Raw genomic sequence first — 15,620 nt, 5'->3', positions numbered from 1 at the left:
TACAAGCAATGCAAAATGTAGGGAAAATATTACATTGATATTTCCCGGCAGGTGTTGATATGCTGATTGCCATGGTTTCGTGTCTATACCTTTGGAACACGCTGATTTACACATTTTCCGCAAATACAAGTGTCTCAAAAAACCCACATCACGCACCCTCTTTGCCACAACTTAATAAAAAAAATACATCAGAAATATTGATGTATATTTAAAAGTATACCCAATCGGAAAAAAAAATATTGAGTTGTGGCCGATATAAAAAAATACAGCCCTTTCATTTTGTCCACCATCTTAATTGTCACTTACTAGAAATGCAGTGGATTTGGGTTAAGGGTAGTTTTGTTTTTCTTCAACGTTTTTTTCTTTATTTTTGTTCTTTTACACTTTTTATTCTTTGCAACAATGTTCATTTCTGTTTTTGGAAAATGGTAGTCCTGAAAAGGACTGTTTTGTTTAGCTTCTTAGATGTTTACTGTTCTGATCCACCCTCTACTTGGCTGCCTCATTCATGGATGCAAGTTTCGGCCATTGTTCTCATTGCAGCTTTCAAACGTTGGACGCCGTGGACAGAATGAAAAAGAGGTACCTTTGTTTAATTAGCCACAACTCAACAAGTCTTGAACGGATTGAAATGATATGTTCAGTATATTAAAGCTAACAAATTAAGGTTTATGGACAAAATAAACCTTAATTTATAATTTTAATTAATAAACCAAAATAAAGTTGACTTATGCTTTACAAAGCTGTAAAAAAGGGCACTTTTGAGGGTTCGGGTTTTTTTTGACGCCCTGTGGGTTTTCTTTGTATTATATCTGCTGATACCACGCACATTTACAAGACATTTAGGGTGTTCATTAGAAATAGCAAGGCCTACCAAGAGACAAGGGTTGATTGCGACATTGCAATACTGAAACTACCTAGTTTATATCTGTGCGTTACTTTTTTTTACTGCATTTGCTGGTCGTGTTGTGTTATCATTTTGTACACTTATTGAAGAATTTTTCCAATGCGTTCTAACCATTGTCCGGAACTATTATTGCCATTCTTGGCTATCAGTGTTATATGTTCGTGCCTCCTTTCTGAAATGATTAATTTCCTGTTTTCAGCTATTTTCTGACCATAGTCATGAAGTTTGTACTTAATATAAACAATGGATTGGATAAAGAAAAGCCTCATTCATACCGGAAAGTATGTTTTGCGAGGGATAAAACTTATCTTACAAATCCCGTTTGACCATTGTCGTGAACGCAATGGCCAAAGTCTTAATTGACTTAGGAAAGGTCGCTTTTACAGCACTGGGCTCAGGTCGTCCCATTCAGCGCACCCTTAAAGACAGCTGATACACGGCAAGAATGCAAAGATGAAACAATATTTTGCATGAACAATTGATTTACTATACATGCCTCCGTATCGAACCTCGACACATTTGTTAGCGGCTCTCATATTCGCCACCTGTAAATTATCTCAGGTTGATTAGCAAAGCCACTTTTAAAATAATCAACATCTGCTCAATAGCTAGACGTCGGGAAACCAGGCGGAATTGGGGTACACTATGTGGCACTGTCTCTGACAGTGACATCTTTAATCGCGTTGATGTTGTAAGCCTAGTTGTCAGAGTCCAAAACTGTCGTACTCAAATCAGTCTTATTAATTACATAAAATCATATTCATCTTGTTTCCCAAACAGAATACTTTACAGTTAATCCACATTGACTTGAGCATGTACTTTCCCAAAATAATTCATGCCTGCAAAATGAAATGATCAGTTGTTTCCCGTACAATTTGACCTTTAGTTAATTATGCGTGTTTTATGTTCCGTTCCTACGCAGTTGACTCCGCGTCACTCTTGAGACTGTACCTGACCATCGCCCGGGGCTAGTCCTCTGGACTCGCCTAGGTGGTAATTCCTGCTTTCCCGGTACACGCTCTTGCCTTCGTAAAATTGTCGAACCTGGACAGGAATGGCAAATCGAGAAGGGAGAATAAAAATAACGTTGTAGTCTAAAAACAAACAAGACCTGTGTAAGATTTGACCCGGAATATGGGTCCCATTATTTTGATCTGATTTTTTTCAGGGTCAAAATGACACTTTTTTTGTGGTAAAATGATACTTTGACAATGTTTCTAAGTCAAAGAGACACAGAATATAATACGATTCAAGAGAATTGTAATTTCGACCCTGGAAATTGTCATTTAGACCCGGGAGAAGTGTCATTTTGACACGGAAAAATGTCATTTCGACCCGAGAAAGTGTCATTTCGACACGGGAAAGTGTCATTCTGACCCGGGAGAAGTGTCATTTTGACACGGGAAAGTGTCATTATGTCCCGGGAAAGTGTCATTTCGACCCGGAAAAGTGTCATTTGACCCGTAAAGGTATCATTTGATATGGGAAAAGTGTCATTTGGAACCGGAAAAGTGTCACTTTGATCCGGAAAAGTATCAGGTCAAATAGAACTTGGATTCCGGGTCAAATCTGACCTGGACTTTTAGGAGTGTGTAAATCAATACTGTTATAACTGTTAACTCAGTAAAGAAGACCTTATATTGTTTCTGCTGAATTTTACTGAAATTGCGAGGCATTTTATAATGAAGTGCACAAGTGAACCCGATCCTACGTCTTAGTCACTCTAAGTCAACCTCGCTTGGTAAATATGCTCTAATGTTCTCGCTTACGGGTAGCTGACGAGAATTAATTGCAGCAAATATAGTGTCTTGTTCAAAGCCGCGTTTGTCTTAAAGCAATAATTGCTGGTCCCAAAGGGTCAGCCTAGTGCCCTATTCGTGCCTGACTTCTTTGTCACTCACTGACTGACTGTCAGCTGCAAGCCGGGCAGTGCTATCGTATGGGATTACCCCATTACGCCAATGAGTGTAGCAAGCCGGCCCATAGACTAGATGTATGAAATGACTCCCAGTTAATAAGCCATTCTGAATCAATTGAATATAATGTTGTGCTCTCCGAGACCAGCTTTGTCTAGTCTTGCTTAGATTCGTTTACTTAGGAGCTCAACTTGAGCAACTGGTGTTCGGGGAAATCTTCATGAGATATTTTACACTTTAACATTCCCTGCAAAACATAATGAATAAAGTGTGTCGCTTATAGCTATAAGCACATTTCCATGGGCGTCGCCAGGATTTTTTCTAGAGGGGGGAAAACATATTTTTGCCAACAAATGCCTGTATTTCTCAACACATTCTCGATCTATAGAGGGGGGCAGGGACATTTTGTCCCCCCAACCCATTAAATTTACACCACTATGACTTCGCGCTTTTTTTTCTTTTCGTTTTCCCTTTTTTTTTTTTTTTTTTGCTTTTCGGGGGGGGGGGGGAGGCAAGTGCCCCACTTGCCCCCCCCCCCCTCACGACGCCCATGCACATTCCACAAAAGCTAAGTCTCAAAACACTTCACAGCAATTACCCCTTCATCAGGCCACAAGACCACTTTTCTGCAGCCAAGATCAGCGCATTCTGGTCTCTACCCTCACATGTACCCATTTACTCCCGAGTGGAGAGAGGCAATTGTAGTAAAGTGTCTTGCCCAAGGACACAAGCACCATTTTCATGACACAGAGCACCAGGGTACGAACCCATGTGACATGGCACATGGGTCGAACACCGTCACCATCGGAGCACGGCGCGCCACATACAAATAATTCGGCCGGTGCGCTGTTTGGATTAAAAGCGATGGCACCGAGAATCAAAAGTGACACCTGTAAATTGAACTTCAAACGGAGAGTTTCCAAAGTATCAAAGTCCAATCAGAATGTACTTCCAGTGCCGAATGAATCGCCAAACGTGAGCGCTACTCTGTCTCACAACGTGCTCATGTTGAAGAACGGGAAATGAATTCACAATGAGTGTAATGTGCCTGTGATCACTGTACAGTTGCTCTTTTAAAGCTCCAGACTTATGTTCCATGTCCCTGTTCTCGGCGAGAACAATGACACACGCACCGCCAGGTACGTCACTCTTAATTTCCCACTTCGTCGTCGAAGAGACTTACTGCACTATTGTGTATCGAGTGCTCTACATACGCAATGACCACACAGTGGAAATCTCCAGGGAGTGTAGTAACTACACCCGATATGTTTTCCTCGTTCATTATGATGTGAGAAGGGTCCGTATGCGATGCACTGACCGCGAAACCGAGACGGGTTGAGTGGGGAGAACCGATCGGTTGGGGTACCAGTCCTTGGGGTGGTTTTGTCCTTTTGCCTGGTCGCATCTTGGCGGAGGAGGGGTGTTATCTTACTGCTGATTCGGGGAAAAAAACATGAATACAATACGGTACATTGCAGGACTGCCCGCTGCGTGACTCTCAGATGGATAATTTGGCAGGACAATTTCGTAACTGTAAGGAAACAGTCCGCGGCGACATTGCAAAAAAAGAAGTCGACGGCAAACAAAATCTGAGTCCGCGTGGTCAAAGCGTTTTATGATCAAGTACACTGCACGCTATCAATTTACCTATACTGAGGCCCCCTTCAATGGCGAAAGCATTGTGCTAGCTATTGTGCAAAGCAACTTCGCCATTGAAGGGGGCCTCCCTCGAGTGAACAGTCATGGCGTTCTCGGATTGGTTTTATTAGACTAGTGAAGTTTATATTGCCGACCATGTGTAATGTGTATACCTGATAACACCTATGTATACCTGATAAATTGAGCATACTTGAAATTCACACTTTGTAGTTCCATGTTTCCCACCTCTCTTCCGTAGACTGAACACGCAGACGTACGTGTGAAGACCATTCTCAAAAAAGGGTCTCCGTTCGAGGACAGCAATGAATCCTACTAAATTGAAGCACTTGGAATTCGCATTATTATACTCTATCATAAACTACGCAGAGAGACGTACGTGTGAGGACTATACTCAACAATAGATCTCTGTTCGAGTACAACAATGAAACCTACTAAACTGAAGTACTTTGAATTCACACATACTCTCCCTTAGACTACGCACAGAGCCGTACGTTTGAAGACCATTCTCAACAAAAGATCTCCGTTCGAGGACAACAATTAATCCTACTAAATTGAAGCACTTAGAATTTGCACATACTCTCCCATAGACTACACACAGAGACGTACGTGTGAGGACCAGTCTCAACAAAAGATCTGCGATAGAGGACAACAATGCATCCCACTAAATTGAAGCACTAATTGGAATTCGCATTTTACTCTACCATAGACTACGAACAGAGACGTACGTGTGAGGAATATTCTCAACAAAAGATAGCCGTACGAGGACAACAGTGAATCTGCGCTTCTCTCTTTGTTTTGCTGTCCTTGGACTGTATACTGTATAATATGTAGCACCAAACACAATAATGACTAGAAAGCCCATGACATAAGCTACGTTTAGATGAAAAAACTTACTGAAATTACTCAATCCGTTCAAAGAATATCACCATTTAAACACAATGACCCTAAAACCCCTCTCGTCCAAAAATGCGATTTCAAGAATCATCGTCACAATTGTCTTCAAACATCATCAGCGATACAACCTAAATTAAAAAGTTAAAAAATATCCAACAAAGTCCTTTTGAAGGGCCGTCTTTTCAAAAAAGTTGATTTTATAAGTCATGTTGTTTGCCAAACCAGTGTTGTTAACTTTGATATTGTGAACAGTTGTTGACAGTTGTTGAAACAAGTATTCTGTGTAATTTTCTCTGTTGTTCCAAACAGTAAGAATACAAAATAAATTGCTTTTTTTGGACGAAACATGTGTAAGGGTCATTGTGTTTAAATGGTGATATTCTTTGAATGGATTGAGCAATTTCAGTAATTTTTTTCATCTAAAAGTAGCTTATGAAAACGGCTTTCCAGTCATTTTTATTTCTGGTGCTATATGTGTTTGAAAATAGGAAATAATTTTTTTAGGGTTGGGGTTCCACTTTTTTTTAACAATCACTGGACTTCATCAGATTTATACAACATTCTCTCAAACTGAAGGTTCTGCTCAGAAAACTTCACAGTCAAACAAGTGTTTTTACCAAAACCGTTCGCATTCTGTAACTTTTATTACCAGACGTACCGCCAACATATGTTTGTACACGATCCACCAACCACCCCTGCCAACCAATATTATTGCAAAAAACATACACTATTTCATGTTTCTGTTGACATAAAAAACAACAATGTGGACGTTATTTCTCAAATGACAACATGTTCGCCGGAAGGGTCAACCTGAGCGTGTCGGTGTCTTTTCCGTGTTTTGCTTACGATGATGCCGAGTACTTTTACACACACTCGTTTTGTATTCACGTTCGTCGTTGGTCACGACCTCCAAGGCAAATATCGGATTTTTGTCACTTTTTTTGTTTATGAATCCAGAGAGTTGTGTTTTCCAAGAGGGAAAGCGGGAGCTGCGAGTATGGAATAATTGGCCCGGCAGCGTGGACTAGGCGTGAGCCACAATTGAAACTGGATCTTTGGCCCGAGCCGGCCGGCGTATGTGGCTTTTGAGTTTACGGGGCCAGCGGGCCTCGGATTACCCGTGCTCGGCCCGGAGGCACGCGCTCGAGTGGCCCGCCAAAGATGGAATAACGAATTCAAGCACGCATTTTCATTCAGTGGAATTACCGTGTGATGGGGTGCAAAACTAGGCCGTCTTGTCGGTTCCTCAAGAGCGGGATCTGCCGTTGAGAAATCACACATAGCGAGTTTTTTCGCGGGTTGAGATCAACCTGTAAGTAGGTTGTCAATAATTGTTGACACTGGCCTATTCATGAACCAGAAACGGCAATCATTTCCACAACTGAAAATGAATTCATGTGATTTTTTTTTAGATGTATTTCAAGAATTATTCATGAAATTGTCAAGATGTCACGCATTCATCAATTTTTATCCATTCGCTGCAAGAAGTAGACGATAAATCTTAACGCTGGGCTATTCAAGTATCGCCATTTGTCAATTTTTTTTTTTAATTCCTATAACATTTTGATGGTCAAATCGGCTCAAGGGGGGTAGTGATTTCAGGACCGATATTGCAACATTGTGTGTATTAATCGCAACTGCCCATTTGCATTAAAAGGCTTCCCGTTCCCGTTCATAAAAACGACAGATATTCATTTCTGGCGATCATAAAAGACTTACATCGGCAATGATTTAATAACCACATGACAACATTCCAATAACACGAACCTTGGGTCAATAACACGAACCTTGGGTATAAAAAAGCAGCTTTCACAAAGCCCATGAAGATATCATGGTAAAGACTAGTCCTTTACTATACAGGGTGAGTAAAAAAAAAAACGAAACCCAAATGTCATGACCATTGTTTCAGTGAAGTTCTGCATGTAGCACTTTCAAAATCTCGTATCTGAAAAGCCAAATTAATAACTTTTTTTTTAGTGCAAGAATCATTCAAATCAGTCATGTACTTTTCAAGTTACGGAATTGTAAACACAACCGCCGTTTTAAGGTTCTGTCCACGGATCACGAAAATAAATCACATACGGATGTGTGTGAATTGTTTTCGTTTTGCTGAAAGAACGCACACCTTTTTTATTTGTTTTGTTTTGCTTTTTTTTGTTGCAAATTTGTTTCTTTGAGAGAGACATTTAATAGTTCAATATTACATCATTATCTATATGAAAACACTCCAATACGTTTTGCTATTACGCAAAACATAATGTTGATCATGAAAAATGTGGCTTAATTGTTTCACCAAGGTTTACCATGCCCACTATGCAAATTATTTCATCCTTTTAGAAATCTGGTAGCTAGCATTACAATATATAGCAAAATTCTGATGTTGTTGTTTTGGAAATTGGAAAAGGCGAAAACTATGCGTTGAAATACTGCGGTTTAATCGTTTCAAGTCGAAAGATATAGCAGCTTGAGCACCAATACCAGTAGATACATGCGCTTTATAAATACACATTATTATTTATAAATACACGTTATTAAGACAAGACTTGCTCGCCCAAGAAGTTAACATTGTTCGCATTTATGATCCAAAATATATCAGTTTGCAATGTCAGTATACCACTGACTTCTTGTGCGTTCCTACATTGAATACAAACAGGCATATTAGTGGTATGAAAACCACCTCCAACATTCTTTGCGAAGAATTCGAGACACAAGATGTTACAGTGCCACGTCTGAAATGAGACTAAGTCATGTTAACGCGTTCATTCTCGGCCACGGTAGTCTCGTATATGTGTCTATAATACACCGCAGGAATTACCCGTCATGCACGCAATGGCTTGCTAAAATAATGACAACAAGGGCTCTTGGATGCCCGGAGGGCGTAACATCTCAATTAATTCAATTGACTACGTGTCCGGACTAAGAATGGCACGGCCGGCTGGAACCTCCGCCGATCGGCCCTGTGCCTGGCCCTGATTGTGGATTCAGTTGCCGGGTCACGATTGTTCTAATGCAATGACGGACAGGCAAACAAACAATCCGATGAACAAGCAGAATCATAATTGAAAGGCCAGAAATAGAAGGTCGACCGAATCTAATATAAAGCACCAAGACGAGGTAAGATGGCCAACTTGACTACAAAGCTTTTTGCGCTGCGATATGTTCAAAAACAAAAAAACAAAAGCGGGAACAGTCCACCGATATCCTTGGCGATGGGTATGTTTTGGTTGTGTTTAGTAACTTACGGAATCTGTTGCTGGCACTTTCTTCAATGGGGTAACATAAATAGACAGTCCGGTTTAATTTGAGTATTAAGAGGAAGTTTTAATTGACCTTAACGTTCCCAGGTGAACATCAGTTGAAACCAGTTCAACTGGCTCAACTGGTTGCAACTGGTTCCAACTGGTACCAGCTGGACTGGAAATTGGTGTCTGGTTTTCAACTGGATTAGGCCTATAACTGGTTTTGCACTGCTGGTTTTGCACTGGTATAACTGGTTTTGAACCAGTTAAACCGAATTCGAAACCAGTTAAACCGATCACCAATTTCCAGTTGAACTGGTTTCAACTGGATTTTTCACCTGGTATGCAAAATTAAGGGCGATATGTATCATCCGCTATACCGGTGTCACGGTCTCACTTCTCCGGCGTGCTAGCTTCTCCACAGAAGGAAATTTCGCCTCAACACGCATGTGCAAATTGCGCAGTAGTGTACATTTTCGCCAACTTTATTTGTGTGCTGAGTTATTTGGGGTTAATTGTACTGCACTGGTGCACGTGTACCACGTGAGATAGGATATAGTCGAATCTAGAATTTTAGTGGCGCGCGTAACTAACTCCCACTACATGTTACCATGGAGCTGTAACCAAAAGGTTTTAAGGATACACATTTATTTAAAACCATGGTTACAAAAATATAGACAACCACGATCTAAACGAGCAAGGAACACAGACCATGCACAGACCAAGGAGTTCGTACTCAAGCTGGGAACGCAAATCAGAGTGCTTGCAAGACCATGGAATGACCCAGGGAATGACCATACTCCTCTCTATAAGCTCCATAGCTTGACCCACAGGAAGTGTTACATAACACATTCTTGGGTGTCCCTTACTGTGTTATTTATGGACTTGGTAGACTTCAGAACACAGCCCGAGGAAAAGTAAGCACAGCGGACACATGAGCATGTATCGTGCTCATGTAATGTGCACTGTAGCGTGCTCAATTATCCGCCGCATTCACCCGGAGAATCTAGCACGCCGGAGAAGTGAGACCGTGACACCGGTTTTCCCCCAAATATAAACCGGTATACCCTAGCCTTGTGAGATATGACTGACACGTAGGGGCGCTATTTGGAGTGGGTAAATGTTGGTATACAAAAGAGCTTAACCACTCAATAGCGAATTCCAATAGACATGATCCACCAGTCGGCCATTTTAAATGGAAAGTGAGGTATATTCTTCATTTTTGGAACTTGCGAGTAGAAATGAAAACAATGAAATACAAATCCATTACAAATTAATACCAGTCAGCTCTGATGATTAATTTAACATTTGTCATTAAGCATACGCTAATGTTTTAAGCCACATTACAAAAAAACTAAAAGTGAGGCTTGGTGCGCAATCCAATCATAGAATAGTCTGGCACCATCCCATTCGGCAGTTTTCAACTTGTAAAACAGATTCAGGGAACACAGTCGAAAATGGCTTCTTCGTAAATAAGGTCTATTGTGCCCAACACATATCTCAACAATAGTATACCAGTTCCTTGAAAAGGGTGACATCATGCGGAGATAGAGGCTTATTCAGAGACCAATCAGAGACCGTCGGTCTTTGATCTGTCAGTTCCTGTCCAAATAGAATCTGCTCTTATATTTTGAAACTTGAAACCTTCTTGTCCAATGCAAGTCCAAGTTTGCTTTTTGGTTTCAACCCCGCAAGATATAGAAGAGCTTTAGTTGACAATTTCCCTGTAAATCTTCAAGTGTCCTTTTCGGTAAATCCCAGGCATTTGCGGCGCGGTTATTAATTAACCAGGTAGTAACACCCTGGACAAACACCTGTTATCAGCTGGTCAAAATAAACACCTAGGAAATCCTCAATAATTGATGTGCATGGTTACCTAGCGGGACTTTGATGGTGCTTTTTACTCAAGCCCATGACAAGATCAGTTTCTTTGTGTCGTTCTCTGCCAAAAACCCTAACCGGCTGCCCAGCCACTGAATGTTTCATGGAATATACTAAGCCTTCGGACTCGCACACACTTATGACGCATGCACTTCCGTTGTTTTGGTCGCCTTGCGATGTTCCAAATCTTGTATAAAAGTATCAAGTATCGGCACAAGTGTTTCATTACCGTGTCGCGGCTTATGAATCATACATTTCGAGAATTGTTTATTTTGAGAAGTTGTTTTTCATTTCGTGTTAAGCCTTAAAATTCGCTCGCGTCATCAACAATGAGGGCGAGCCTATGTCGGTCGGGCTCTTCGAAAAGTAAAAAAAAAAGGGAAAGGCCTAAAGTTTTGGGACAACGAAACGACATCACCACCTTAGTGAGCTATAAACATTGCTGTGCTTGCCAGATATTCTTTGCTTTAACTACGTCAATTTTACAAGATTCTTAATTATACAAGATACTCCTAAAAATACAGGAACCCGTAATAGAGAATATTGTACTCTACAGTCCCTTCGATTGGCCTAGATATTTCTATTTAGACAGAGATATTAGAGATATTTTTTATTAAGACAAAAGATATCAATTTAGATATCTCTATTAGCAAAAGAGAAATGTATGTTTAAAAAGAGTATAATTATCGCAGTTAAATATATAAAACTAAGGGTAGCACTTTAAATGACTATACTAGAGTGAAAGTGTGCATAAGCTTTCGTTGCTACAACTACTTCATCAGATGAAATGAAGAGGGGCATCATCATACAAGGTTTACATAGGGGTACATGCAGTCAAAATAGAGGGTGGTGATCAATTATCAATGGTGTAGTGTGACAAAAAGCCACGATCCCTAGTAAGGCCTAGTAAAATACAGTCTAGTCTATCTCAGTTAGAAATAGAGGTATCTCTATTTGAAATAGTGTTATCTCAATTTTTGGATGAAATATTAAATCTGCATGCCAAAGTCTGATCTCCTTGCAAAGCATTCTCGCAATTCCTCGAGGACTAGGTTGAAGGAGAGCTTACGATTGGTGCACCTGGATTCAGACTTGAGCATTAAGTCAGGTGTCGATAGTGCGCATTATACAACGCCTGAACAAATCTCCGTCCTCTGATTGGTGGTCATTGATCACATGCCATTGAATTATTCCTCCCAACGCACGGCCCAGCTGCACCGAAAAATAGAAGTACTATTGCACGGTAAATAGAAGTTCCATTGCACGGTCACACTATTAGTGGCTATGGCCAATCAGATGACGAGGATTTATACAGGTGTTGTATGAAACAAATAACGAATGCTTCACATTCGTGCAATGGAAAGAATAATTTCATTCGGTGACGGATGGAATGTTCGCCTCGTGGAATGGAACATTCTATCAGTCACTCCATTAGATTTTTTTAAAATTATATAACCGACATACAGATCCTTGTCATTTGACTGGTGGAACTCACATCACGTGACATTCGTTATTGCTCCCATTTACGCCGGGGCTCAAAAAGTCCCATTTGCCCATGGGGAATGGGAAGTACTATAGACCGCTTGCAGACGCGTTCGATAATCGACGCGCGAAGGCGCGCGACGCCATGTTGTGGGTCAAGCGCATATCTATCCATGCACATTTTGTCCCACAACATGGCGTCGCGCACCTTCGCGCGTCAATTATCGAACGCGTCTGCAAGCGGTCTATTGAACAGTTAGGATCATTCTTGTTCTATAACGCGGTATATGTGTGCAAATGCATGCTGGTGTGCGCGTTCAGCGTTGCGCGTAGTGCGTATTGTTCAAAAAGAGCCAGCGCTACAGCGTTGGGTTCAAACATTTTCGTAAAGGGGTGGATTGGAAGAGAGATATACATTTTTCCACCAATTTTGTATTGAAATAAAAGTTCAAATATCAAATAACAAGAATCTATATGTCAGTTATATAAAACAAATATTGAGTGGCTTTAAATTGTGAAATGGGAGGAATATTATGGCTCGGTAAAATCGGGACTTTTCCAGTTCACTCGGCTTCGCCTCGTGAAATGGAAAAGTCCAGATTTTACCTTGCGATAATATTCCTCCCATTCCACGCTGAGCCACTCAATATTTGTATACCATTGCACTCATAAGCATCCATTACTTGTATTACTGTATGGAACCTTTTTTATTTCTTTTACTGTATTTTATCATATTTTTTTTACACAATACAATGACCGCTGTGTAATAGCTGGATAGGCTTGTGAGGGGTTACAATTTTAGGAAAGGTTTCTTCCCTTGCGCATCATTACCATTTACGCCCCTTCCTTTTGTGACAGCAAATTTATCAGAGCGAGTTGGCAACCAAAAATAACCACAACAAAAAAGGCTATTACAAAAGAACAAAGGAAAAGATATTGCCTGGCCCAGTAAGCTAGTGTCGCCATGGCCTTGATTGTCTATTTATAGCCGTACGAGTGACGAAGGCATAATTTACGTTGGCGTGAAAATTATATGCAATATATCACCTATGACTAGGGTGGGTAGCAGATAAATCTTTGGTTGTGCAATGGCGCAACTATAGTCATATTAAATGAAACTGAAAAGAGAATATATATTTGACGGATATTAGATTTGTCAATGTTTTAAAGGTTACATATGAGAAAAACACTGATCTTAGATTTGTCACAGCTATACATTCGAAGCATCCACCATCAATCATAATAATTGACTTCAAGGACAGGATTGCTGGTTGAAAATATATTCCGAATTGGACACTCGTCTTTGTAGAATTTGCATTTCATATTCACTCTTTTGTATGCACATAATGGTAATATATTGCGTATGAAATTCTCTCAAGTGGGCCATTAATTTGTATATCTCTACCTTGAGATAAGAAAATAGAAATAGAAAGCATATGTTCTTACACATTAAATTGGAAGTCTGCATGCAGTTTCTTTTTCACCGAGAGCCAGTCTTTTTAATTTTAATCGCCAACAACCACAACGCCCAGGGCCAATCAAATTGGTGACTGCCATCAAGAAGTAAAGAAACAAGTTTTAAAGGTAATGGACGCCATTAGCTAAATAGATATAAGAAAACTGTGAACATTTTTCTCGACGAAAAGCAAAATTTCAGTTGAAAGCCCTCCCGTCCAAAACATTAATGAATGCATTTTGACTTTCAGCTGGCCAGTGTTTGATGACGTCGGTGAGTCAAAGCCTTAAGAAAGCTCATCGACCGACAAAGTCACTTGCCGAGCCAAAACAAGTTCTCAACACTGGGAACTGGAATGTTAGAACAACGTATGCAATTGGGAAGACTGCTCAGGTGGCCAAGGTGATGAAAGAGCTTAAGATGGATACAGTATACTAGGCATTAGCGAATTGCCGCTGGACCGGATTGGGAAACATGGCGCAACGTAGGAAGACCGAAAACAAGGAGAAGAAGGACAGTAGAAAAGGACAGAAAGTTTGCAGGATTGAGGAGGTGGAAGGAAGCAAGGGGTGCACGGGACAGACTCAAAAGGAAGCAGAGCACGATGCTCTTATGTGCCACAGGGCACGACACGAAGAGTCCGGATATTGATAACTATATTATCAATATTAAGAAGCTATTTCTACAATGTAATACAGTTCTAACTACAGAGGAGCAATAGATGTGCCAACATTTTCAGTTGATTCCAAGCCCCCCTTTTTTGCAACGCACATGACACGCCCACAGAGGATTTTAAAGGGAATGTACAACATTGCTTTTGCTGTATATAATTTTCAGAAACGGATGGATATGGGGGTTAGTATTTTATAGAAAATATTGTTACACTGACTTGTTTGAAGTTTGTGCTCCTAGATGCTGGAAAACCCAAGAAAAACAGTCATGCTCTGTAGTCTGGTTCCCCGACCCCACTTAAGATGAAACGAAGCAATTCAATAGACGTCCGGGAATTGTAAGGTCAGGGACCAGTCTAGCTGGCTTGTACCCGTTCATAGGTGTGTAATCGATTGCAAACAAATGCGGACAAACTAAATATGGTAAATTGGGGCAGTATTTGAAGAGGAAAAAAACATTTTTTTCCAACGCTTGTCGGCCGACCAGCGTTGGAAATTGATACAAAAATACCACTGTTCTTGAGAATGACAGCACACCAGGTGCCATAATTTTACAGGATGCTTTTGACTGTCATTAATTTACAGTCCAGTTAAGTATTTCGTAATGATTTGGTAGTTTTTTTAAGTTTGCAAATGTTGGATGTGCCCTTTAAGCTGTAAGTGCATACAAGCTCGAATCAATTTGTTAATTAATACGATACTGATCACAAGGTGCAGTTGTTATTGTGCCGGAAGCAGTGTTGTTTCAGACGGTTCCGCGCGGTTGAAAAAGGCCCTCCCACTTGGGGCTAATTTTCAGTCGCGGTTCGGACCAGGGGAAAAAAATATGATTCTCCCTACTCCCTCGCCAATATGTGACAACTGTTCGAGATAGGCCATCTCCTGAGGGAAGTGAGTATGCTCTCCTTTATCATAGACAGGGAAAAATTAATCCCAGTGTCGGATGCACAGGAATCACTTTCGTCACTTTTTGTCGGCCCAAGACGGACAACTTATATCTCTTAATACCCGGCAGACGCAATTGACTTATTTTTCCTAAGTCCACTGAGGCAAACGTGTCAGAAACGTTTTCAAGCGTTTCATTCCAAGGGCGGATCCAGAACCCTTTTTTTTGGGGGGGGGGAGGGCAACAAAAATGTGGTCCTTAAAATGTGGTCCTTAAAATTACGACGTGGGTTTCGGGGCCCGCTTTATTAAGGGCCCGAAGAAATGTTTAGATTCTAGATGCTCTGTGGTGCGATCTGATGCAATTTCTTAAACCATTTTTTGTTGAGGAAAAGATGGTAGTGTACGCAGTGCATATCTTTATTGCGACGTCACTTAAAACAAAAAATGGCTTCGTTTTAATTTTTTTTGGGGGGGGCATGGTACCCGTTGCCCCCCCCCCCCCGATCCGCCATTGTTAATTCATTTATGTGTCATTCCATAAATTTGGGGTCCAAAAGTGCGACATTTTTTTCGTGTCCCCGTAATACATCTGACCTGTGCAATTTCGCCATGCAAATTATCATTAAA

General features: G+C 40.7%; 1 protein-coding gene across 2 annotated transcripts in view; it reads right to left on the bottom strand.

Moving 5' to 3' along the window:
• Positions 1-715: 715 nt before the first annotated feature.
• Positions 716-15,620, bottom strand: part of LOC119723929 — a 38,571-nt gene continuing 23,666 nt past the window's right edge. For both annotated transcript variants that reach the window (XM_038194839.1, XM_038194838.1), the window contains exon 3: positions 716-1,951. In XM_038194839.1, the coding sequence (XP_038050767.1) occupies positions 1,841-1,951 (111 nt within the window). In that variant the 3' untranslated portion in view covers positions 716-1,840. The remainder of the gene's footprint in view (positions 1,952-15,620) is intronic.

The sequence above is a fragment of the Patiria miniata genome, unplaced genomic scaffold (genome assembly GCF_015706575.1).
Source record: "Patiria miniata isolate m_02_andy unplaced genomic scaffold, ASM1570657v1 HiC_scaffold_17, whole genome shotgun sequence".
NCBI lineage: Eukaryota > Metazoa > Echinodermata > Asteroidea > Valvatida > Asterinidae > Patiria > Patiria miniata.
This window is presented reverse-complemented; position numbering and strand designations above follow the sequence as displayed.